The following is a 24,780-nucleotide window of genomic DNA, read 5'->3' on the forward strand; positions in this document are numbered from 1 at the left end:
ACCTAAAAAAAAACCCAAACACCAAAACCCGGGCGTTTTAGTTTAAAACGTCAGCGGCGACCCAGGCAGAAAGCCGTGAGGGAGGCGCGCGCTGCCTGAGGGGGCCGGGGGCGGGAAGAGCCGGGCGGGCGGCTCGGCTCGGTCCGGTCCTTTCCATCCCGCGCAGCGGCTCCGGGACGCGCCTCCTGTCACCTTCAGCGGCGCTGGCCCTGGCGGGAGGCGCGCGGCGGCGCCGCCATGGTGCTCATCAAGGAATAGTGAGTGCGGGGAGCTCCCCCATCCCGGCCCCCTTGAGCCCCTCCGCTCACCTCCGTCCGCGCCCGGGGCCTGGCGCGGTGACGGCCGCGGGTGGGCGGCCCGGCCTTGCCCCGCACTGCGGCCGCGGAGAGGGAGGGAGGGAGCGGGGAGCGCCGTGAGGGCCGCGGCGGCGGTGGGGGCGGCATGAAGGTCACGGCGGGGCGGGGGCCGCGGCTGCCGGCGGGCACCGGGGCCGCTCGGCCCCTCTGCGGCTCCGCGGGGGCCGCCGGTGCCCCCACGGCCTCCGCACCGGCTGTGCGGGGTGGGTGTTGCCGGTGCCCGGGTGCCGAGGGCCGGGCTCGGTGCCGGGGGTTTCTGAGGGAGCTCTGAGGGAGGCAGGGGCGTCTCGTTGTACCGGAGCCAAGTGTCAAGCCTGGCTTCGATCCCCTCCCGCCTTCGGCTGTGTAATCTCCAAGGAGGGACTCCCGAGAATGTCAGAAGTGAGGTAGCTCCAAAATGTTTGTTGTGTGTGGAAGCCTCACCTTGGAGTTCTTCACTGACCCTGAGGCTGCTGCGGTTGTCCTGCCCTGTGATGGGGATGGAGGGGTGGAAAACGGGCTGGACATGAGGGTGTGTAGCTGTTAGTCACGTTGCTTGTCACAGTCCTCGGTTCAGCAGCTCTGTGCTTGCTAATGTGGAACATACTCTTGGACCGGTGCACTTTGGCTGGGTGTCTTCAAAGCTGTGTGCACTCTGCACATAGTTCTTTCCTGAATTCTTAAGGTTAACTCAAGTGCATTCCCAAGTTAAGTGCATTCCATCGTTTTAAACTTCTTTTGGCCGATGGAAGAGGCTTTCTGTTTATTTTGTCTTTCTCCCCTTCCAAAAGATACCTGTGGTCCCAGTGATAAAGTGGGTTTTCAGGTCTTCTCTTAGACACATTTACCTACATGACTGTGTCCTCCTTACAGGAATTACTTTGCAAGATTATCGACCATGGTGTAGATTTAAATATTTAAACCCTGTTGAGGGTTGTACTGATCCTTGTAGTTGCCTTTAAACTTGATTAACTTTTTTTTTTCCCCCCCAATCCTTAAACCCCTGCTATTTTTATCCAAACAATAGGAGTGTAGGATTCAGGAGCAGCAGCAGAGCTGCTCTTTGTAACACAAAAACACCATTGCCTTCTGTAGTATTAAACTGGATGGCAGGCAGAAACCTGGCCTAAGTGCTTTCTTTCAGGTGCATAAAAAGATAATTAACTCCTTCTACAGCATCTGTTTTGTTGATGTTTTCCTGTGGATTTACTACTTTCCCTCCTAGAGCACCTTAGCTGGGTTATCATGTATCTTTTTCATGCTTCTGCTCACAATCCCTTGCCCTGTACCGCAGTAAAGCTCATTATCAGTGAGCTGTGCTTTAAAGGTGAGAACATATGTACTTTGAATCAGATTTCTGACACTATGAGCACTTCATTTTCGTGACTATCGCTTCCAAAAAGTCGTTTTACTCAACATTATTTACCTCACCACATCAGCATGCCTACTAGTCTTTCACACTGCCTGCTTCAGAAACAAGGTGTGAAGTGTAAAGGTTAAAAGACCAGAATTACTACATTGGTTTCCTTTTACAGGTTTCCATTTGTATTTTCAAAAGGGTCACTAAACCTTTTTAGTGTTGCTGTTATGCTGTTTCTTCCCTTTGTTTTGCCCTTAGTAAGACATATGTGGCTCTAAGGACAGTCAAGGTTGCTGCTGGACTTTCCAAATGAACATTTAGTTTTGACTTTCTGAGATTCCCAACCACCTCTGCCAGCTGCACATTCTGAGTTGTGTCACTGTATTGGCTCATATTTAAATATTCCTGATGTGGTACGTGCCCAATTTACATCCTTTTTGAGATGGTTTTGATGAAATCTCATGTTCCAGGAAGCAGTTGTACTTGTTTAAGGCATGCTGAAACCTCTCCCTTTGGTGTGAGCTGGCTATTTGAAGTGCTTTGCTGGTACTGTTTTGCTGTTATTAATGTTAGTTCTGTTTGCATGCAGGTAATTACTGCCTCCCTGCCATAGGTGGTAAAAAGCTAAATGATCTGTAACTTCATCTCATCTGAGCAGATTGTTCTTCCATCTCTGTGACCCCTTTTCACCCTCTCCCTAGTAAATCAGATGGGTTTTATTATGCCTGTATTTTAGGAGCTGATACAGAAATAGAGCAATATAACAAAACCTGATGTCACATTTTATTATCAGCCAAGTCTGTGTCATCATTTCTCTACAGCTTCTTGTCCTGATGGTTGTGCAGTGATGACTTTAACCCTTTCATCTGATGCCCTGTCAGACTTTCTGACTTATCTTGCATTTCTGTCCATCCGTGCTGCAGATCAGCTGCATGGATTTTGTTCATTTGTTTGCATTTTTTGGGTGTCAGGGTTTGTAAATGCTGGCTGGAGTCTTGCTTGCTGTCCTTATTTTGATTTAAACTGCCTTGGAAGACCTTGAGGAGAATCAGAGTGTGGAGACTCACTTCCCTTTCCTGTGAAGTGACGATAATGCCACTGACCTTCCCTGCAGCTGTACTTCCCTTTGCTGTCATTTGAGGCAGATTTTAATCTAACAGGGGTCTTAAATGTTCCTCACCATTTTCAGGCTGATCACGTCATATAATTTCTCATAAACTGAGCAAGTTCTTTCCTAAAGTTAGGAATCTTTGTTCCCATTGCTGCTCCTGCAAAGCTTTTCCTCCAGATCCTCTTGAGGAGTCTTCCCTCCTCCTGCTTTATCACTTGACTACCTGTAAGTGGTTTTCACCCCCACTCTCTTGGTTTGCTGGGCTGAACAAACTGCAAACCATTGATCTTGTTTGTATTTCTGTTTCTCCATTGAACTGTAAGATAACAATTCAGATTTAGTGTCTTCCAGTTTTCTAAATGGAATTTCATTCACTTACAGCAATGTTTTACGCCAGATTTTCTGAAGAAAAATGTTTTAGCTCCATTCCAAAGAAATTGTTTCTTCCCTTTTTCTTGGTCTTTCACTTTAATTTATCATGCAGCCCCTCTTTTATTGCACTTTTATCCAGTTAACTAACCCAACATCATACTCGATGGCAAAGTCTACCTGTGAAAATCCCTTTCCTTTTTTGATCCTCCCTTACACCACACCGGTGTTGGTCCTCTTCCCTCTTGCCTTTCAGCAGGTATTTTCTGTAAACAATATATAACAGTGAGTGAAACAATTACAGTTCAATGTATCCTACCAGCAAGTGGCACGTGGGTTTCCATGAATTGATCAAATCCCATTTAAAAATTGCTTTTACTTGCTATGTTTGGCAAGGAATGCCATGTCTTCAGGAGATGTGACATAAGGAAGCACACGTAATTTGGTCTAAAATTTGTTGCCTAATGATTTTTCTGTTGTAAAACAGTCACTGTTCCTTCTCCATTCACTTTTTTTTTGCATCATTTATGATCTCTAAAACTCTTCCATACCTGAGCCTTTTAGCTGGTTTTTCTCCCAAGGTGAAAGACCAAGTCTTAATTGCTTTCATCTCACAGAGAAGTTTTTCCCATCTCCAATAATGTTTTTTAACTTCCTTCACTTGTTCTGTATCCTCTTTGAGATAAGGTGGCCGGGACTATGGGCAATATTCAAGATATTGATATGTGGGAGATTATAGTGACATATTGTCTTTTCTGTGTGTGTGTCTGTGTGCTGTTCCAGTTTCTAATACTGGATTTACTTTTGAACTGCCACTGAGCTGATGTTTCCTGCTGCTTTTCCATAAAGGCACAAGATAGTGGCAATAACTAACTTGGGGCTCATTAACCCCATGTGTTTGGTAAAAATAAGTGCCTGTAGTGTATTTATTATTATTTTTTTAATTGACACTGAACTTGATTTGCAGTTCTCAATAGTTCTTTCTGCAGTACTTTGCAGTCAGCATAAAGTGTTGCTGTCACAAGTAATCTTGCATAATCTGTAATCTTTTGCCCCTATTGCAGTTTGTTCTTTTGGTAAAGTGTAAAAAAAGAATTCTATTTTCACCACTATTGCTTTTTCATAATCAGTTTATTAATACAGAGGGCTTTTTTTCCTGATTGTGTCCTAGTTCCTTTGAGGCTAATTCCCAAAGAATTGGGAATTCTTCTGCCCATGGTAGCCATATCCATTTCCTATCTGTCTCTTGCTTTGGTTCCTTGTTTGACATCATCCTTGCTGAAAGCAGAAGTCAATCACAGATCCAGTTTTGGAGAAGACCTTAACAAGCATATATTTCTGTCAGCTTTAAATTGATCCTTTTCCAAAAAATCTGTATGACTTCAGGCAGTTTTTGCTGTGTTGTCCAGCCAGTTGATTCTCAGAAGCATTCAGGAAACACAATAATAATAAAAAAAACCCCTCATTTAAAGCAGTGGCAGCACCCTGCTTTGCAGTGAGCTCTGAGAAAGCCTTTCCTCTGCTGTTTGCTGCTGCTTTGGGACATGTGAGCAAATCGTGCAGTGCCTTGTGGCTATTGCAGATCTCTGCAGAATTGCTGAGGCTCACAGAAACCTCCCCAGCAGCTTGATGAGGAACAAGATGGGATTGCTGAAAGGATGGAGTGAGAGGGATCACCACTGTGTTGATGCTGTGTGGGTTTGTAGGCCAGTGAGGGATCACCAGTTGAATTACAGAGTTTTAGGAGAGGGTTGCAATTATGCTCTATCGTGTATTGGTTCTCTTTGAGGTTGTTATATAAATAGTCTTTGGCCTAAGGAGTACTGCGTGGATGCTGGAATTCTGGGGGGAGAGGAGAGCTGTGCAGCCATTGCTGTGAGGAATGTGGGAATTTTGGGGCTGCAGGGATATTTGCTAATCTCTGTCTCTGTTTCCCTTCCAGCCGCGTTATCCTGCCCGTGTCTGTGGAGGAGGTAAGTTCTTTGCTTCTTGCTTCCTTGCTTTAGGACTGGAAATAAACCTGTGATCAAAGCATGAAAAAAACCTGGAAAATGCAAGCTGTCTTCAGGAGCCCCTGTGAGCTGTTACTCATTCACCATCATTTTTGACCAAATAATTGTATTAAGTCTGAGATGCCAATCATCTCTCTTACAAAATACTTTCAGATATGCTGATTATAAATCTTGAGTTGTCAGGCTGTTTTCAAGTGCAGTTTCCTTTTCATTAGCACTATTGTTCTTTTCTGTTTTTTTTTAACAAGGAGGGGAAGCTTTAGTAGAGATTTAAGTCACCTTTTAAACTGTGTTTTGCTGTGTTTTTGTTTTATACTCTTAGGCAAAGATCAAGAATTACTTAGGAGGCTCATACAGCAAAAGGACTTTTTAAGATCTGTGCTATTTAGCTCTTACATACAGCAAACTTTCTTTTTGTTTAGATGAAGCTGAATTGAGAGAAGAGATGTAGTTTCTGTTGGACAGGGTGATTTTCATCACCAAACCACCCATGGAATAGCTGTGCAGACTCAGTGGCTGTTTCCCTCCTGTTTCTTCTGATTTTCAGCTTGCCTTTCCTTCCTCCCTCCTGCATTGAACATCACTCTTGAAGAGGATCTAACCATATAAGTGTTTTGAGTTTTTTAATCTTTATACTAACAAGGTAGAAATTGAAATGACTGAATCTATAGCACTGCCATAGCAGATTCCTTCTTCTGGATGTGTTTTGTTTTTTCCTTGCGATCCTTGGCTGTAAGCCTTGGGTTTGTGAACTCTGATCAAGGCCTTGTTCTACCTCTTAGGGAGAGCTGTGATAACAGCACTCTTGTTCATTTTTCTTTCCTCTGAATATAGCAGCTACTGTGGCGTAGACAGTGGTGGGCTGGCTCATGGCAGCACTTTTTAAAGCACATCCCTTTTATAACTCTCGCTCTTTTGACAGAACACAGTTTAGAACTTCATGTAGTGCATTCCTGCAGCCATCAGACTGGCTAGTAAAACAAAAAGAGGTGTCTGAGTTTCTTGTTCCTGTGGCTCAGTCTGCTGTGACAGGTATCAGATGCTGACAGGAAGCCCAGAACTCTGATCAGGGAGTGGGTTTAGATCTGGGTTCTATGTTAGTGCAAGAACAAGGCTGTTAATGCCAGAAGTTCTGTCTGTTGCTTGCTCCTTACCTGTAGCTTTTATGCTTTCTGCATGAATCTGTTTCAAGCAGTTTTAACAGAAGTCAGACTGAAGTATGAGAGTAGGGAAGTTTGGATCTTTCATTGTGCCTGAGCGCCACTCACAAGAGCAAGAGCTTGACAAAGGAAGGAGTAACATGATCAGCTTTATCAAGTAAGCACAAGTTGCAAACTTTCAGGTTAGAGAAAGCTGTGGGTAAATGGCAGGTTGCTGGAGCTCAATGGACAGAAAGGACCTTCCTGACTAACAGGAACCCTGCCTTGTAGTGTTATGGCTACTTGGTGTCAAGCTGTGTAAACAGAAAGCCAAAGCATCAGCATACAGATTGTTTCTTTGAGGGGGTTAGACTGGATGGAGCCCAACACAGGGTTTTCCTAAGTTCTCTGATACTGGGATTAGCCTTCATCCAGTTAAAGCGAGTCCCTGGCTGTGCTCTTGTCCCTCCCTGCCTGTTCAGAGCCTTGTGTGTAAACTGCCTGTGTGGAAAACTGAGGGTTTGGGCTGTGGATAAACCTGTCAGTCTCTGGCAAATTCCTTGTGTGGGTGCCCTGGGGTTATCTGTTTCAGGACATGTATTGCTCTACTCCAGTGCTTGCCTTGTGGAGAAACCCCCAACCTGACCAAATCAAATTTTTCCCCAAACTTGCACACTGTCACTGTGTCCCATGAGTGATGTCCCTTTCCAAGATCTGCTGTTTTTCCTGTGATAGGGCAGATTTCAGGAGCCAATTCCCTGAGCAGAGAGGGTTCTAAAGTTCACTTAGTTTTGCCTATGTAGCTGGGTGTGCTTAAGAAAAAAGGTTATTTCCAGTGTTGACTCAGAGGATGAGTACTGCTGTGTTTATTGCCTCATCCCCCTTCCTGTGTGCAAAGATGCTGACACATCTGTGCATCACTTGGTCACTGCACTGCTGTCTGTTCTACAAACCAGCTGTTAAACCTTCATTGCTTTCAAGGATTTCCTTATGTACTAAACTCTTAAATAGGGCTCTGGAGACTTGTTTGCTCCTGACTGTGTAGCTGCTCATGAAACATCTCTGGCTAGCAGGAGGACTTCTGATTTCATTTTTATATGGCTGATTTTTGCTCAAAAGGCTTAAGAGTTCACACCTTCTGCATGCAAATTATTGGCAAAAGTCTGATGCCAGCATGTAAGATAGGGAATGAAATTAATTGTAACTTTGAGATATCATGAAAGGGTTGAGGGAGTCTTTTGTGAGGTTCTGTGATGTACCAGGGATTCTGTGTTCAGTCTCCACCCTTAGCAAGTGGATCTTAACCAATAGTATGGAATTTAAGAGAAAACTGGTGATCAGGAAGGCACTGGGGAGCTGTGACTTAATCAACACAGAGCTCATTGCTGCTTAGCTAGCCAAGTTGGGAACCAAACAGTGCAAGAGAAGCCCTGGCGATGACTAAAACTCAAGAGCTGGCATGTAGGAGTTAGACTGTAGCAGTCTGTCTTCTACATGGAAACCCTGCCAAAACACAGTCCTGCTCAAGTGCAGGCTGCAAGCTGCACTGCTGTGTTGGTTTATCCCCTGTCCCACTGTGGGGAGCAAAGGGAATCTCCTCGTTGAGTGTTGGGTGCCAGGCTTTGCTCCCATTCCCTGACCAGCATCAGGTGCCAGCCTGGGGAGCGTGGACTCGTGTGGGTGTCTCTGCCAGCTGCCACTGAAATGCTGGTATGGATTAGAGCTGTGTGTACACATTCTGTGCTGCCTCTTTGTTCCTTTCACATGGCAAGGAGCTTGCCAAACACACAGGAATCTTATTAATTGCGTTCAAAGCAGCTTTCAGGAAAACAACTGCTCTTGAAGATGGTTGTGTTGAGATCAGGCCTGCTGGAGGAAATTTGGTGCAATGAAGATATTCTCTCAGCTGTATAAGAGGTGTTTGGCACAGAGCAAGAGGGATGACTTCCTGCAAAAGAGAAGAAGAGTTTTTTGGTGCTCTCAGGTCTGTCTGAAGTTTAGATTCCTAGAGCCAAAATCTTTCTCTCTGTTTACCTTTGCAGGGAGAATGGGATTTACTCATTGGGACAGTTTTATTTGGGCCTTTTCCTCTCTTATCAATGCAATTAAAGGCTCAGAAATAACAGGGAAGTTTAAATAGTGAAGATGTTAAACCAAGAGGTTTATCTTCTTAGTGTCTGAACTTTGCCCCAAGTATTTGAAAGGGAGAAGGAATGAATAAGAGGCTGTTACTAAGAGGAATTAGTTGGTGCTCCTTGAGCTATGTCCTGGGACTTGCTGCAAAGCAGTCAAAGCCATTCAGTCCTCCCCTGTAATCCTGTGCTTACCAAACTCATAATAAACTCTGTTCTATGAGTATTTGTGTGGCTCTTACTCTACTAAAGCAACTTTGCTTCTAAGGTTTCACAACTCTCATGTTTTTCTCTTCTGGAGGGAGGTGAGTGTTCTGCTTTGTGTGGGTCATATGTAGGGAGTCATAAGGAAGGCAGTGTGCTGTATGAAATGTCAGAAGGCAGAGACTTGTATTGCAGCCCAAAATGCAGACTGAAACCCAGCCTGCTGTGACAGTGCAGGAACTGTCCAGCCAAGTGAGGGCTGCTCCTGTGACCTGGGCCAGGACCTTCTTGGAGAGATCCAGAGTGCTGCTCTTAGCTTGAAAATGGTCTGGTTTTTATTCTGCGCCACATGAGCTGAGGCCAGGACACCTAGCCTTCTTACTCTGACTCCATCTATTCTTCCAGCAGGCCTTTGTTGGCACCAGATGGCACAAAATACCACAGAGCTTTGGGTACTGTTGTTATTTTGGATGCTGTGACAACAAAATTTAACGACTGTAGAAATCTTCCTTCACTGCAGAAGATGTTCCAGCCCAGTGAAGTATTTCTGGGTTCTCAGCTCTGAGCAGTATTCCACTTTTCCAGGCTGGCTTTCAGAAGTGCTATTCCTGTTTCTGATGCAGAGCCTTATGCTGTGGAAAAAGAAGATGGCCTGAACAGTGTTGCATTGCTTTGTAGTTATGTTATGGAATTTTTGGAAGGTTTTGGTGGTTGATTTTTTTTTTTATCATTGCACTTCTGGTGCCAAACCTTTGTGGTTTACCCTTTCAGATTGTGTCCCTGTACTGTTGCCTTTGGCAACAGTTGCTGTTTTGCTCACTTAAGAGTTCTGAAAACTTAACTCTCCTAAGTTAGAACTCTTCCTTTTAAGTCAGTGGTTTAGCTTCTTCATCCTCAAACTTTGCTCATGTAGCTTTGCCTCAGAGAGACCTGTGTGAATTTTCTTCATTTGATCATGTGTCTTTTGAGCTCTGCACCCCCTTTTTCAGCTACAAGAGGCAAGAGTGTATGAATCTTTACATCTTCTGCAGAGGAGAATGTTCTCCTTTGTTTATTTTTGGTTTTTCCTCTGTTCTGCCCTGAGAAACATTTGTGAATGCCTCTTATGAAAGAAATTGTGTAGTATCAAGTACTTCAAGTGATTCCTGGGAAATAATGCTGCCAAGTGAGTGTCTGTAGGAGACTGAGAAATTATTTTAGGGTAAGAATTTTACTGTATGTTGAAATTCTGTGCTCTCCCTGGGAGTGGTTTAAGCTTGTGGCTTAGAGGAAGTGTGATACAAAGGAAAAACAACACAACCCAAACCAAAGATAATAGGAAAAATATTAGTGGGAGCAGTGACAGCATAGATCAGCTGGTCATTTGGGACAGTGGCTCAGTTATTTCATTAGATAAAGTTTTCAGAATGAAAATACCCTCTTTACTTTTGGCTTCATACTCTGTTGTTTGAACTGCACGTGTGGGATGCTCACCTTTGACCCTCGGGGCTCCTAAGCTGTGCACATTTAACAAGTTTGTTTCTTGGGGCACTTAAATCAGGTGGTGCAAGCACCCTTTATTTTCTGTCTCCCTTATTAAGTTTTTCACTCTCTTCCCCCTTCCCCTGCATTTTATAAAAAAGCTTGATGTGAATTTCTTTGGGACTCTTCTGGATGCAGCACTGCCTGCTTATTGATTCAGGACTGGCAGTGGCTTAGTCTCAGTTTTGTGGGGACATCTGTGTGTCACTCAAAAAGAGTGAAACCCAATGGACTTTGCTACAGTATCCCTGAGGTCATCTGTGTTTTCTTACTTTCTGATGCTCCTTTCATCTTTCCTGCTTTCTCCCGATTCTGTGTTGATTTGGAGCTTGAGCTGGAAGGGTTAAAGGTAAGTGTTTTAGTGGCAGTGCTTTCCTCCTAGCGACCACTCAAGCTTTCTATCTCAAATGAAATAAATGAGCTGCTTGTCTGCCCATACCAGTGGATGTCCTTTTCTCTGCCCTCTCCCCAGGTAATAAATTTGTCCTTGGCTTCTTCTGGCAAAGTTATTACTTCAGCTGAATTATAGCCATGGTAATAATGTGTCTTTAACTCCTCCAGTATCAAGTGGGGCAGCTGTATTCTGTGGCAGAAGCCAGTAAAAATGAAACTGGTGGAGGTGAAGGAGTGGAAGTCCTGGTGAACGAACCCTACGAGAGGGATGGAGAGCGTGGGCAGTACACACACAAGATCTACCACTTACAGAGGTATGGCAACCAATTCATTCCCAGAGTTGGGCAAGAGGAACCAGAGGGATTGCAGCAGCTGTAAATCACAGATTATATGAAGGCTGAAAGATGCAGAAGGCAGGAGCATACAGCACCTGGCAGTGAGCATCCCTGGGACACCCACCCTCCCTCCCCTGTAAATGTGACTCTTGTCCCAAGAAAATCTGGCTTTGAGCTTTGCAAAGCAAGTCTGATCCTGCCACCCAGTATTTTCATACTTGAATTTGGCTAAAGAACAAAATGTCTCCTAGATTTCAACTTGCTTTCAGCCTCTTTTATTTGTTTTATCTTTCATTATGTAAAGAATATTTATTTTAACATGTCTGATTTAGCATTTCTGGAAAACATCATAATGGGGGTGGGGAGAGCCCTACCAATTCCAGAACCATGCAAAGTGTTTGCATTCCAGGTGATGTCCTGCCTCTCACTTCTCATTCCATGTAGTCCTTATCAATGCCTTTCTTCCTATTTCCAAATTCTGCAGCAAAGTGCCAACATTTGTGAGAATGCTGGCCCCTGAAGGAGCTCTGAATATACATGAAAAAGCATGGAATGCCTATCCCTACTGCAGAACTGGTGAGTGCCTGAGGAAGGACTCTGGATTCTCCCTTTTTGTTTTCAGGGGGACAGAAGGTGGGGGGGGAGGTATAAGGAAAGACCAGTAGAGAAACTATTTCAGCTCTCAGATCTTGGATTCCTGTTCTCTAAACCCTTTGTGTGGTCAGGAAAAGCAAAATACAGTGCTGAGGAGTTAAAAGAACTGCCCTTGTCTGATGTGCTGCTAATGAGTGACCTTTCTCTGTGAGAGGGAAAGAACAGACCAAGAAATATCTGTTAGTCTTCCTAAAGGAATAGCTGTGTAACACAGATGGAATAAATACATGAGGGGTGATTGTATGTGCTCCAGTGCAGCACAGCCAGGTGGGAAAAAGTGGAAGAATTAAGAGGGGAACAGGGCAGATCTCAGGTGCCTCTTGCTTAGTGCAGGTGAGGGGAACAAGTGTTCAGTGATGGGTGTTTGCTCACTTGCAGGATCTGAGGTCAGTGAGGGTTGACCAGAGAATGCTGCAGCTGAAGTGAATCCATCTGTAAAGGCAGGGCTGAGGCTCTGGAGCTGTGTAAAGTGCTGGAATAATGTCAAACCTATTTTCTGCAGGAGTGGTTAGTATTTACTTACTGAAGTTACCAGCCAGTGTTTAACCACTACAGTTTCTCTGGTCTTTACTGCTGTGAAATGAAAATTTGACTTTGCCTCCAAACTTATGTAGTGTTTTTGGCAGCATTTTGTGCTGTTTGTATCTCTGAAGGATACATTTGATGCTAATTGGTAGTGGTACAGTTGCTATGGGAACGAAACACTTAAAAAGTCCAACTGTTCTTGAAAATCAATATAAAAAACCCCTTTTTTTACAATTTACTTAAGTGAATTTTAAATGAAGTGTTTTAAAAGAAGGAAAAAGCTCTGCAGTGGGAGAGGATAGTGTTACTTCAGTCTGTGAAATTACATGCAGCAGTCTAGTGGAATGGATATTTCCAACACAAAATTCAGATACTGCCATCAGCTTTAGAATAAATTTTTAATATCTCCCAGAAGATGTGAAAACAAAGTTGTTCACAACCTTTCTAAGCTTTATGCACTTTTCTTGCTGCATGTTACTTAAATTAGTTAGTAAATGTCTAGTTTATTTCCATGTTAAGCCCACTGAGCTGATTTAAATGCCTGGCTGTATCCTCCACCTCCTCTTTCCCTTCTCCACCAATTTCTGAAACAAAGGTATGGAGTTACTTCTTTTATTATTCTTAAGCTGCTTATCCTTCAGTTACACACTAATAAAATTCCACTGAAGAATGGGATACTAAAATCTAGTGCAAGACTTTTCAACACAATCAAAGAAATTTCAGATTTTGATATGCTAGTAATGATAAAAAGCCAAAATAACCCCCTCAACTGTAATAAACAGCAACATAATATGAGATAAAAAGTGCTTTGTTGTGGGGGTTGGAGCAGAAGGCACTTTTGATGCGGAGGCTGATAAATCTGTTTAGAGAATCTGCCAGCCTGACATGAAGCAAGAGAGCTTGGAAAAGTTTCTGAAACCTTCCTTTGGCTGGGATTGGGCAGGAGGGGAGAACCCTTGGATGTGGGAACCCATGGATGAGAGGACTCATGGATTTGAGAGCCCATGGATGTGAGAGAGGACCCATGGATATGGGAACCCTTGGATGTGAGAGAGATCCCATGGATGTGGGAACCCTTGGATGTGGGAGGGAACCCTTGGATATGGGAGCCCCTGAATGTGTTGCAGGGCTGCCTTTTTTTACCATTTTCCTTTGGATGCGCTTGGGTGTTTTGGTCAGATGTGGGGAGATGGATGCCCTGCTGTGAATCCTTGGGCAGCAGAAAATGCTGTGCTGGCTCAGAGCAGCCAGGCTTTCAGCCTGTCTCACTAGAACCTGAAATTTCAGAGCCAGGGACCCAGTAGGAACTGAGTGTAGGAGCTGCTGGTGCTTCTGCCCATGCCTCCTGTCTGAGGTGGTATTGCTGTGCTGTCCCTGGAGCACAGCTTGCTTGTTCACAGAGCCTTCTAAACTGGAATAAAGCAGTGCTTTTACTTAATTGTGCCTCGTGGTGTTTTTTTTAATTATATGACTGCATCCTTCTCCCATTTCCCTGTATCTCATCTGAGAAGCTCAATTAATATACATATTATGGGTCATTATCAAAGTAGTGCTAGAGATTGAGGGAATTGAAATGCCTAGCTTATAACTTTCTGCAGTTCTGCACACTTCTTTGTGCTGTAGTATGTTGTTTTATGTACTTTGAATGGAAGCCTTGCTTAGTTCCTTTGAGAGTATAAACTGTAAGTGAGGTGGTTGTTATTGTATGGTTTCACAACTTCTGCAATAAAAATGAAGTGAGGATTGTCTAATAGTTGTACCTGTGGGCTGGTGCCAAGGGGAACAGTGTTCTTCTCTGCAGTCTGACTTAAATATTAATGTTGCTTAAATGTTTTTAGAAGAGCAATTTGATGTGTGTTCCACTCTGAGTGTAACCATGGCCTGTGGCCAAATGTCAAGAAACTGAGAAGTTATAACTGCAGTTGAAACATGTAGGAGTTGCTGCTGTAATGCCTCAAGAAGCAGGTCCTAATTTGTAGCAAGCTGAGCATTGAAATTTCAGTGGACATTTCTGAGGAGATTAATTTGTTTCTTTACAAATGAGGAGTCCTCCCCACAAGGGAGAAGTTAAGGAGGTGAAGGAACCTGTTTTGAGGCAGCTGCAAAGTCACAGCACACAGTCATGGCAAAGTGGGAAGGCCCTGGTTTATAATTATTGCTGATTTATTCAGTATTTTGTTGGACTAGCAGGAAAGAAACCCCATTTTCTTCTTGCAGAAATAATGAAATGTTCTTTGAGATGAAGTTCAGCATTTGAAAAATTAGCTTCAGCTCTGCTTTCTTGTTCTCTCCCTCCAGCCCAACATGCCAGTCTAAATAATTGGCTTTCTGTAAAATTGCTGTAAAAAGCAATTTTCACATGCTAGGGGTTTGGAACAGTCCAAGCCCAGCAGTGGGTAATTAAGGCAGCTGGATGTGCATGATAGGTGATTTGGGATGGTAACTGTTTGCAGGATGCTGGCTTGGAAACTCAAGAATTGTTACAATACCTTTAAAACCAAATTGCTCCTTAATCAAGCCCTGATGTTAGACTTCAGAACAGACCAGAGAACTTCACCTCCAGCTTCAGACTTCCTTCTGCTTGAGTAGAATCGCTCAGGTAGAGCAGATGCTGACTGTTACAGGATCTTTAATTGCTTTTCTGTGTTGAATAATTGAGCCTTGGTGTCCAGGGAGCTCAGTTACCACGAGCAGCACAGATGCAGAGGGTCTGGTTACTCCAGGCAGGGCTGCTCTGGCCTGAAATCCAGCATGGGTTTCCTTTGGAACTATGGAGAGGCTCCTTATCTGCAAGCTGAGAGAGGATTGGTAAAATGCTGTCAGCTGAACATACTTATTCCATCTTCTCATCCAGCTGGCTGCAGGCCAGGGAGCACAAGTGGCAGTGCATAATTAATTGCTGCTCCTCTGGGTTTCTCTGAGTCTGAGAATTTCCAGAGGAGAAGGGGGAGAAGTTAGCTGGGTTTTATCAACTTCCATGTCTTTTCCCTCAGAGGTACCTGGGAAGCTGGAGCTGTCCCTGTTTGGCTGAGAGTGGGAGGAGGGCAGTGCTTGCTGTTCAGTCTTTCCTCACTAATGTACTGTGTCTCTTTCTTTCCATGTGCTGATTTCTTGGACCAGTTATTACAGTAAGTATTGCTTTTACTGATAATCTGTGGAATAATGACTGAAATGAAGTGTTCTGGGTAGAAGAAGCTCTTTAACTTGAGCTAAAGGCATTTTAGCTTTTATCCTTGTAAGATCACATAGTTTAACTGCCCCTACCAAGTGTGGTGTGACCATGGACAGAGATCTGTCTGTGCTCAGCAAAGCTCAGCTTTACCAATGGGAACAAGCCCTTGCTTGGGTAAACTGAGTAAAAGCCAGTCAGCTCCTGCCATGCTGTCTCCTTGATTAATCTCTTCTGAATCTGATATTTCCTTTCCACATGCTGAGTGTTTCACTGGCTTGTGCTTTTGTTTCTGCTCCCCTGAGAGAGGATAGGGTTACCTTTGGGAGTCCTTTGCTGCTCACAGTAATAGTGAGAAATGGAAAGTTTTTTGCTTACTTGGCAGAACTGTTCTTCTTGTCCCTTCTCTTTTAGTGTCAAGAGCTCTCAGCACGTCAGTTTAATATTGTTATTAATTTGAAGAGTTGCATCAAAATATGTACTCAGTGCTAGATCAATAATCTCTGTGGAAAGACAGTTTCTGCCTAGCTAACTTATGTTACCCCTTCTAAACTCTATTTAGAGTGGCAGATATTGTCCTTTCAAGAAAAAGCTGTTTATAAACTCCAAATGTTTCACTAAAACAATAGAATTTGTGGTGGGTGTTTTTTTGGGGGTTTTTTTTGGATTTTTTTTTGTGTTTTTTTTGTGAACAGCTTGTGGTTTATTTAATCCTAAGTAATTAGTGATCAATCAGTTTTGCTGAAAGCCATGATTTGGTTACAAATAATTCTGAAATTCCCTAAGTTGGACGCCAGTCAAATGGAAAGTTCATTCTTTGAATTACTCAGTTCTTCGAGTTGACTCTCCTAATGCTTATCTGTGTAATAAGAAGACAAATTATATATTTGTCTTATATAATTATATATCCTAGAATAACAAGAAGCTTTATTTTGATGACAGAATGAGTATATGAAGGATGACTTCCTGATCAAAATTGAAACCTGGCATAAATCAGATCTTGGAACACAAGAGAATGTGAGTACTTGTGTCATGTGTTTTACTCATCTCTTTAATGTCACAGTGCTGCTTTCTGTGCTGGGTTAGAGAAGTGCTGTGTGGAGCTGTCTATTCACCATGTTCCTGCATTTCAAATGTTTGTCTCACTACCAAGGCAGACTCCCTTCTCTTGGCTTCACACATAAACTGAATAAAATTGACCCCCAAACACTTGTTCTGTGTGAGCACCTTTGCTTCTTTAGAAACCCTCCCACTGTGTGTTTACCCCTCTGTGGGTGGGAAGGGGAGCACTGGGTGTCTGCATTTCCATCTGGCTTTATATTTTCTTAGGCTGGGAATGTTCTACCACTGAAGCAGCTCCTTGGGTGATGTTTTTTCCCTGCAGGTGCATAAACTGGAGCCAGAGGTATGGAAGAGTGTAGAAGCCATTTATATAGACATTGCTGACAGGAGCCAAGTACTCCCCAAGGTATGGTAGGTGGGTAGCAGCTCCCTGGGGGAGAGGCCTTGTGCTAAAAGGGGGGGATCATGGACAAACTGCACTTCCAGGGATGGTCACAGCAGGACAAGTGGGAGGATGGACAGAGGAGGAAAGGTGTTCCTTAAAACTGCTCATTCCTAGCCAGAGGAAAAGCTTTTAAAAACTGTCAGCACTGCCTGTAAAATGTGTTGCCTGTGCATGTAACAGTATTTCTCCAGCAGTGCAGCTGACTGAAGTGCTTGAATAGCAGGAAATGGCACTCCCCTTTCCATACAGGATCTCTCCTAAACTTCCTTCTTTTTGATACTGACCCATGGCTTCACAAGTATATCTGGAAATGATGTAGCCAATACTTGGTTCTAAGAATCACTGCAGTTACTGTGAGAGAGAAAGGGGTGTTTCTTTACTGGGAAGAAAAATCAACTGTATAAAAATGGAATGTTGGTTGAGTTTCCTGACTTTCAAACAGTATTTGATACCATTTTCATGGTAGTACAGTGAGTCTGACTGTATTTTTCTTCTAGTGAGCAGCATGTGAGCATCACACTGGTACAGTGCTGTGAAAAATCCTAGATAGCACAGCTGCTTTCTGTAACAGCAGTGTTTAGCTCCCAGAGAACAAGTGGTTACAGGAAACATATCCTACAGAACTTCTGATAGCCTTACAAAGGTCATATCAGTTTGTTACCACTTCTTCATAGGTCTAGGACACAACACAGTGGGGAGATACATTTCCTTGGAGAGTGTCTGACCTAAAGTTGAGGTCTGAAAACAGTAGCTCTTGATAAGGCAGAGGTTAGTCTTGGGCCAAGAAAATAAATCCTTTGTGTGAAAGAACAGCTGGAAAACAGTAGGATAATTTGTGTTTAATCTTTGTGTCTGTCCAACAGGATTACAAGGCAGAAGAAGATCCAGCAAAGTTTAAATCTGTCAAGACTGGACGTGGGCCTCTGGGTCCCAACTGGAAGGTTTGTACTGATGAATTCAGGAACTCTATTAGGACAGATACTGGGGTTTGGAGCCAAAGATACACCTGGAAAACACTGGAATCCCTTCTGCAGAAGGAAATGCAGAACTCAGTCCTGAATCTGTTCTGATTTTAAAAGAAATTAAAAGAGCTTGGTACAAAGAGAATGATTTCCAGGAAATCTCTAAAGCTGTCTGGTGCTCAGCCCAATTGTTCACCCAAGAGAATTCAAGTATGAGATAGCTGAGTAATGACCAGCAGTGTGTAACCTTTCACTGAAATCCTTGGAATCTGAAGACATTACAAGTGCAGATATAATACCAGTCTTTAAAAGGGACTTTGGGTGGGATTTGGGGAGCTACTGGTGTGCAGGTCTGATTCCTAGCAGACAAACTTGGCAGAAGCTGAGGCTGATAGAATTCATTTGTGAAGAGTGGTTATGGCTCCCATAATGGGAAATAGGAAACCTTGTGGAGTTTTCTTTAAGACTTTATAATCGTGACTCTGATGATATAATCTAATTCCAAAATGTTTTAGGTAGGGACTTTATCAAGAGACTTTTAAGGAAGCAAAGTAGCCGTGGTATAACAGTGAAGATGCTGAAAGACATAATTTTAATGGAAGAAAGAGTGGACAACAGAGGAGAGGAAGGAATAGTTCTCAGAATGGAGGGAAAGCCACCTGTGAAGGAGACCAGGGTCTAGTTTCATCATGCCTTGAAAAAGGGTGAGCAAAGGTGTGACAAAACTTGTCAAAAAATATGAGAAAGGTGTAATAATGCAAGAGGATTGTGGGGAATTGTGGGAAGACTTCATAGTTAGGACTGAAGGAGATGCTTTCCTGGAGACACTTGGCTGGAGGCTTAGTGTGAATATCTTTGTGTCTTTGCAGAAGGACCTGGGGAAGCAGTCAGACTGTCCATACATGTGTGCTTACAAGCTGGTAACAGTCAAGTTCAAGTGGTGGGGTCTGCAAAATAAAGTGGAGAACTTTATACAGAAGGTAAGTTCTGTGGTGGGGAGAGATGTGGGAATGGGGCACATTTCATCACCCACCTGCTGTACAGGCAATGCCTCTGCCTGAAGTTCTGCACTCAGTTAAAGCTGGGTTCAATTTGCTGCTGGGGATCTTTCTGACAAGTCCTAGAGCTCTAGCCACACTTTCCTCTCCTAGTCTGCTGCTTGAAAAACCTGTGTTAAAAAATAAGCAGATGGTGGGAAACTTTATTAAATTAAAACATAAATAGCATATTGAAAAGAGCTTTTTTGTGGCAGAGTCTATAACCCATGAGCTGCAGCAGGATGCTACACCTGGGAATGGTTGTGTGTGGTTTTCCAGGCAGTGCTGTGTTCATAAAACTCCTGTGCCTTTAAATCACAGAGACTTCCCAGTGCTTTATATTGGTAAACCACAGAGCTGCTTCTGCAAAAGCAATTCTCTGGTGATACAATCTAAAGGCAGCTCCAAGGGGGAATGACCATGGTGCTGCAGGATTTCAAATACCTCTGAAAAAAGCTCTGAATAAAGCAGTGTCTTCAGTCTCTTTCTATTTATGAGTATCTACAGGTTTGCATCAAAGTATTCAAGCTGCTTTTGATAGATATGAAACCATAATTGGTAAAACTGAAGTGTCCTTCCTTAATGAGGTCTTTCCAAGAGGCATTATATATCCCTGTCTAATGTAATGATTTTGCCTAGTTTATGTCTTATAAAATGGAAATAAATTGCCCCAAACCTGGAGTAGTTTGTGCACATTAGACTCCTCTGCTGAAAGGTTTTCAGCTGTGAAAAACCAGTTTAGGCATTTTTTTTAGGTCACTTCAAAAGAAAAAAAATAAGATAGGTGCATGTCAGCCCTTTACATTTCCTCGCTTCTAGTTTTTAGCAAGTTAAGGATTTTAAAAATACCTGTTTCTCCTTTTTTCTGCACTTCCAGACCAACTTCCATGCTCTAAGTAAACCCAACTTGGAGCACTTCATTCAGTCAGAACAATACTGTCAAATCAAAGGAAATTCACTAATTCTTTCAGTGCAGTGTGCAGGCTGCTGTCTAGGTTTGGAGGGGAAAAAAGAGGCATTTCTCTGGGGATTCAAGGCTCTAGATTAGATATTCTGATAAAAGAATAAAAATTAGCTATCTCCAGTTTCCAATTGTGGCAGCTAGATGGAAAGGTGGGCGAGGGAGCCGATTCCACACATCTCTGAAAATTGTTACAATGCTGTGAGCTCCATGGTAATTGCCCTGTGACTAAGCTGGTTTGTGTTTTATTCCTCCTTTTGCAGCAAGAAAAGAGGCTCTTCACAAACTTCCACCGGCAGCTCTTTTGCTGGCTTGATAAGTGGGTTGATCTGACTATGGAGGACATCCGTAGGATGGAGGAGGAGACCAAGAGACAGCTGGATGAGGTCAGTGGCAAACCAGGGCAGGTGTGGGATGTGTGAGAAACTGCTTCTCTCCAGCACAGCAGAGAGGAAAGGCTGCTGCATTGTCAGGGCACGGTGTGAATTGTGCTCCTGCTATTTAGGTCATGCTGTGTGTGCTTGGAATGATTGGCCATGAGTCCATCCTGCTGGCATCTCCTCCTAATCATTATGGAATTCTCCTTCTGTTTGTTGTTGAGTCAGTAGATGTATTGAACCACAGGTAATGAGGGGTTGAGTGGCAATGATTCATTTACTGCCTCAATATCTTGTGTTTGCTTTTACTCAAAGCTGAATGGTCGATTTTGTCCTCATTAGTTGCCAGAAACCTGTTGAGTAAAAGGGGTTTTTAGCTCTTAAGTACCATAAGCAGGTAGTGGGGGTATGTAACATTCTTACTCTGAGAAACACAAGTTTGGTAATAATGAGAACCTTGTTCTGTGGTTTGTGTCCTGCCCTGCACCCTTCTCTCCCTTCATGCCTCAGGGTATTTCATTATGGTTTCATGTACACTCTTGCCCTTTGGATAATGGTTCCAAATCTGTTGCCAACCCACAGCTTAACCAGAAATGATGCTACATGTGCATTTCACAATCACTGATTTGAGGTGCTGAGATACAATCAATGTCTTACACACAGGAGGTGTTCCATAGTGATAAATTTTGAGATAACACATGTGAGAATCAGTACTTGAACACTTCTTTCCTCTTTCAGATGAGAGAAAAAGATCCAGTGAAAGGAATGTCGGCTGCAGATGACTAGTATGACTCCTTCCTTGTGCACTGTAGGTATCGGGAGATTTGATAAAAATCTGTATTGCCTCATTTAGTTTAAAACCCCCAACATTTGTGTGAGAAATGATCCCCTTCACAGCTTCTGACAGGCAGATCTGTGCTATTGATTGTTTTATAGTGAACCCATTTCACTGACAGGTTGATGAGTGAGGTTTACTGCCTCATTTCAGAACTATTCTAAAGAAAAGTCTGAGTGAAAAGTGTAAGAAAAATGTGTTAGAATATTCTGTAGTTTACTGCTATTATTTCTGTAATGCATATGTTACTTTCCATGACTTGCAGAGAAACTTTTGTCAGTTTCAAAAAAAGTAAGTTAGACATGCAAATACTTAGAATACAGTTGGAAATTGAGCATTCCAAGCATTTAGTGAGGAATTTATTTTTTCCATCGCTTGTTAGTAGTGTTTACTAATGGGCCAAGGCTTGGAGTAACCCTTGGGCATTGCAGGAGAAGCAGCAATGAAGAAGAAACAATTTTAAAGTTTTTGACTTGTTTTCTTTCTATTCTGTTAAATATGTCATCAGTTTGGGGGCTGGTTTTGCCAGATTTTTCTTAGACACTGCAAAAATGTTGTGCAGTATTAGAGAGGTAAGAAAGCAAGGAGAAAGAAGGGATTGTCCATTTATGGTGGGAAGAACAGGTTATTAGGGCAGTAAAATGCCATCCTAGTTATCCTTGGAAGGAATGGGGTGGGGCAGAACCACATCCTCCTGGAGTACTCACTATTTACTTCTGTTTGCCCTCTGTTATCTGCTGGTTGTTTGGTGGTAAGTGGGGAGCATCTTTTGATAGAAATACTTCAGTTTTTGAATGCCACTTGAAAATCAACCACTTGATTTTCTTCTGTCCCGTTTCCTGTGTATCAGCGCTGCAGTGTTACCGTGCTTTGTCTGCCTGGTGACAGAGTGACTCACATTTGCTCTCTCAAGGTTGTCTGACACCTCCCTTGGCACGCTGCTCTCCCAAAGCCATCCTGAAACATTTCCCTGTTGTCTCTTTGTTTCAGTTTGCAAGACAGTCATCAGGAAGGCCCAGGGAATCCACACCCTTGACTGACGGACCATCTCTGGATCAAGCCTTTCTCTGTCCAACTGGCAGGCGATTTTAAACCTCCCATAGCTAATTCTAGATGCCCCTTAATATTGTGAGCAAATAGACAGTCTGGTACTAAGCACTCCAATGTTAGCACGTGCAGCCCAAGGAGTTTCCTCCTCCTCGGGGCCGTGTGACTTAGAGATCGCTGTATTTACAACTCCTCCCTCCTCTTTTTTTCATTGTGTTCAGACCAATTTCCATGTGGCCCTGTTTGATTTCCAAGTGACATTTTTAGCTCAAATAGTCTTGTGATGTGGTGACTTAGAATTTTTTTGTTTTGTTTTGTTTTGTTTTTTTTTTTTCAAGTGGGATAAACTGCCACCTTTGTTTCTGCCCAGCCCTTCACCGTTCTTTGAATGTCTGCTTGGAGAGGGAAATAGTCCATATTTAAAAGTGCAAAACTCTTCCACGAAATGTTCTGCTCTCACCCTTGCTCCCAGAGGGAGATATTTAATGGCAGGTAACCTGAGTACAACATGAGGAGCAGCCAGAGAGTTCTTGGTTTGTGATGAGTTGGGATTTGTGGCTTCTGCAGGGCATAACTTTGTTCTGTCTTAACAAACATGAATTAAAGACTGTCCAGAAGCTGCAGTCAGGCCCTGTACTGGCGCATTCAGCACTTACCTGTTGATTTTCCATTTTAGGGGTCTCCCTGGCCCATGTAGCTCTGTTGTCCTCCAGCTATGCTTGTCAGTCTTACAGAATCTTTCTTGACACATGTTGCAACTTCCTGGTTCTTTGTTAATTAAGACTTCCCATAACTTATAAAGCTGGAATGCTTTTGACTAATAATAACAGTGTGATTCTCCCTGGACAAATTGGGATGTTGCAAAGGCTGGTGTGCAAGAGAGGTGTTGGCATCTGGTTACATCCAGGTGCCTGGGGCGGTGGTTCTGCTCAGCAATAATATTCTTCCCATTGCAAGACTGACTAAAATATCTCCTTTTGTGCTGTAAGAAAAGCTACTTATAAAGACCTGCAGTTTGCTAGGATATCTGTTGGTTATTATAAATCATAGAGGATACTGTTAATGTAAAGAGCTCTTATTATTTAATGAACTCAAATATTTACTGTAACTATCCTTATGTTGATATCAGCTTTAGACAATCAACTCAGCAGAACAGAATCAAGGAAATGCTGCTTTCTTCAATACATATGAGGAAAAAAATTCCTACTTCTTTACTTACCCCTGAGGCCCAGTGTTTGATTTTTTTCCCTCCCCTAGTAGTAATAACTTTATTTTCCACTTCTGTGTTTGGCAGCACTAACATGAAACCCTGAACGCCAAACAGTCGTGGGTGTATCACCACTTTTGAGGAGTCTTTTTAGCATTCTGTAATACTCTGACTCCTCCAGCCCTTCCCACTCCTGCAAGCAGGAGATCCTGAAATGATCCCATGCCCTGCTGAACAAGGCTGTGCTGGGATCAGAGCTGTTTTCAGTGTGAGGGAAGGTGGGAATGCTCTGCAGGGAGAGGATGGCATTGGTTTCTGGGGAGGGGGCAGTTTATCCCTTTGTTTTTAGTTTGTTATTTTGCCTTACTCATGTCTAAGTGCAATAAGCTCTGAATTGTACCAGTAACTCTGGCAGGCTCTTCTCAGTGACCTCAGACGGTTCTGCGGGGTTGGGGTGGGGTTTGAGGGGTTTTAGCAATCTCACCAGGCAGAAGTAAAACAAGTTTATTGTAAAATAGCTAAAGAAACTAAATTTTAATCTTTGAGGCTATTTGGGACCAGGATGTTTCATGACATGTTGTATAGCTGTTCCAGGAGTATTCTAGGAGTGTAGGCCCCAGTTAGAGTTCTTTCAGTTTAAAGTATTTTTAACAGAGAATTTATGCACTGACTTCAGTTCATGTTTGTTGGTAACGTTTTGAGGGATCCTTACACTTGAGGGCAACCTGAGAATACACATAGCACACTTGTTCTTTCAGTCTGTGTTATCCAAGAGGCTTTTTCCATCTGATGACACTAATCGCCGTGGAAGCAGATTGTAACATTCCACCATTGCAATCCTTTTTTGATCCTCTGATTTCAGAGTAAGAGCTTTTACACAAAGCTTTCCTGATTAGTGGAAAAACTTGGAGGGAGAGGGGGTGAAACTACAGGACCTTCAGCCTGAATACTCCCCCTCTCCTCCCTGCCCTTTGTTTTCTGTCCTTCCGATTTGATCCTAAGTGAAAGCATCCCTCAGCCTTTGGATAGACAAATCCTGTAAAGACCCTTCAGTCTCGACGCTTGGTTCCTGCTAGTGAGCATAGCAAAGATCACGCAGCGTTCCCGTGCCGTATCTTCCATCAGCTTGGGCGAGAACCCCGGGACGTGCCGGCTCCCGATGGGATCGGCTCCATCCGGAGGGGCTGGATGCGCTGGGATCGCCACTCCCATCCACGCCGGCTGGGTTTTGGGGGTCCAGGGGCTGCCCCCTGGCCCCAGCCTGGCTCAGCTGGTTTGCTGACAGGGCTGCTCGCCCCTCATATCCCTCTGGGTTCCCCGCCACGTCCCGACGGGTTCTCCGTGCTCTTTCCTTTGGCGACACACACACTTTGTAGAATGGGTTAGATTATCTCGTCGTTTCTTTAAATGTGAGTTTGTGCCTTTTTTGTCTCCTAAATCTTCCAATACAGGCATATTGGAAACGAAATCTAATAAAATACTAGACATAGCCTCTCGCCTCCGCCTCCTTTGTTTTGGGGTTTTGGGGATTTTGCGGGGGGAGGTCTCGGTGCTGCTGTGGGTCCTCCCGGCCGCCAGGGGGCGCCGC

General features: G+C 43.5%; 1 protein-coding gene across 1 annotated transcript; it reads left to right on the forward strand.

Annotated features, from left to right (window-relative positions):
- Positions 1 to 135: 135 nt before the first annotated feature.
- On the forward strand, positions 136 to 24,681 carry PITPNA (phosphatidylinositol transfer protein alpha). The gene is made up of 12 exons (XM_041423131.1): positions 136 to 257; positions 5,118 to 5,148; positions 10,745 to 10,890; positions 11,396 to 11,487; positions 15,211 to 15,218; positions 16,202 to 16,276; positions 16,644 to 16,727; positions 17,630 to 17,707; positions 18,598 to 18,708; positions 19,990 to 20,112; positions 20,842 to 20,911; positions 21,929 to 24,681. The coding sequence occupies exons 1-11, from the start codon at positions 238 to 240 to the stop codon at positions 20,887 to 20,889; spliced, it is 816 nt and encodes a 271-aa protein (XP_041279065.1). The 5' UTR covers positions 136 to 237; the 3' UTR covers positions 20,890 to 20,911; positions 21,929 to 24,681.
- Positions 24,682 to 24,780: the final 99 nt, after the last annotated feature.

This window comes from Onychostruthus taczanowskii, unplaced genomic scaffold (genome assembly GCF_017590055.1).
Source record: "Onychostruthus taczanowskii isolate IOZ18803 unplaced genomic scaffold, ASM1759005v1 scaffold75, whole genome shotgun sequence".
NCBI classification, from domain to species: Eukaryota; Metazoa; Chordata; class Aves; order Passeriformes; family Passeridae; genus Onychostruthus; species Onychostruthus taczanowskii.

What these genes read in the sequence shown, in the direction of transcription:
- PITPNA (XM_041423131.1), top strand. Translation starts at nt 238, where the DNA reads ATGGTGCTCATCAAGGAATA. An exon ending in ATCTTGGAACACAAGAGAAT is followed by an intron (nt 16,277 to 16,643) that starts GTGAGTACTTGT and finishes TTTTCCCTGCAG; the next exon opens with GTGCATAAACTGGAGCCAGA. An exon ending in CTCTGGGTCCCAACTGGAAG is followed by an intron (nt 17,708 to 18,597) that starts GTTTGTACTGAT and finishes GTGTCTTTGCAG; the next exon opens with AAGGACCTGGGGAAGCAGTC.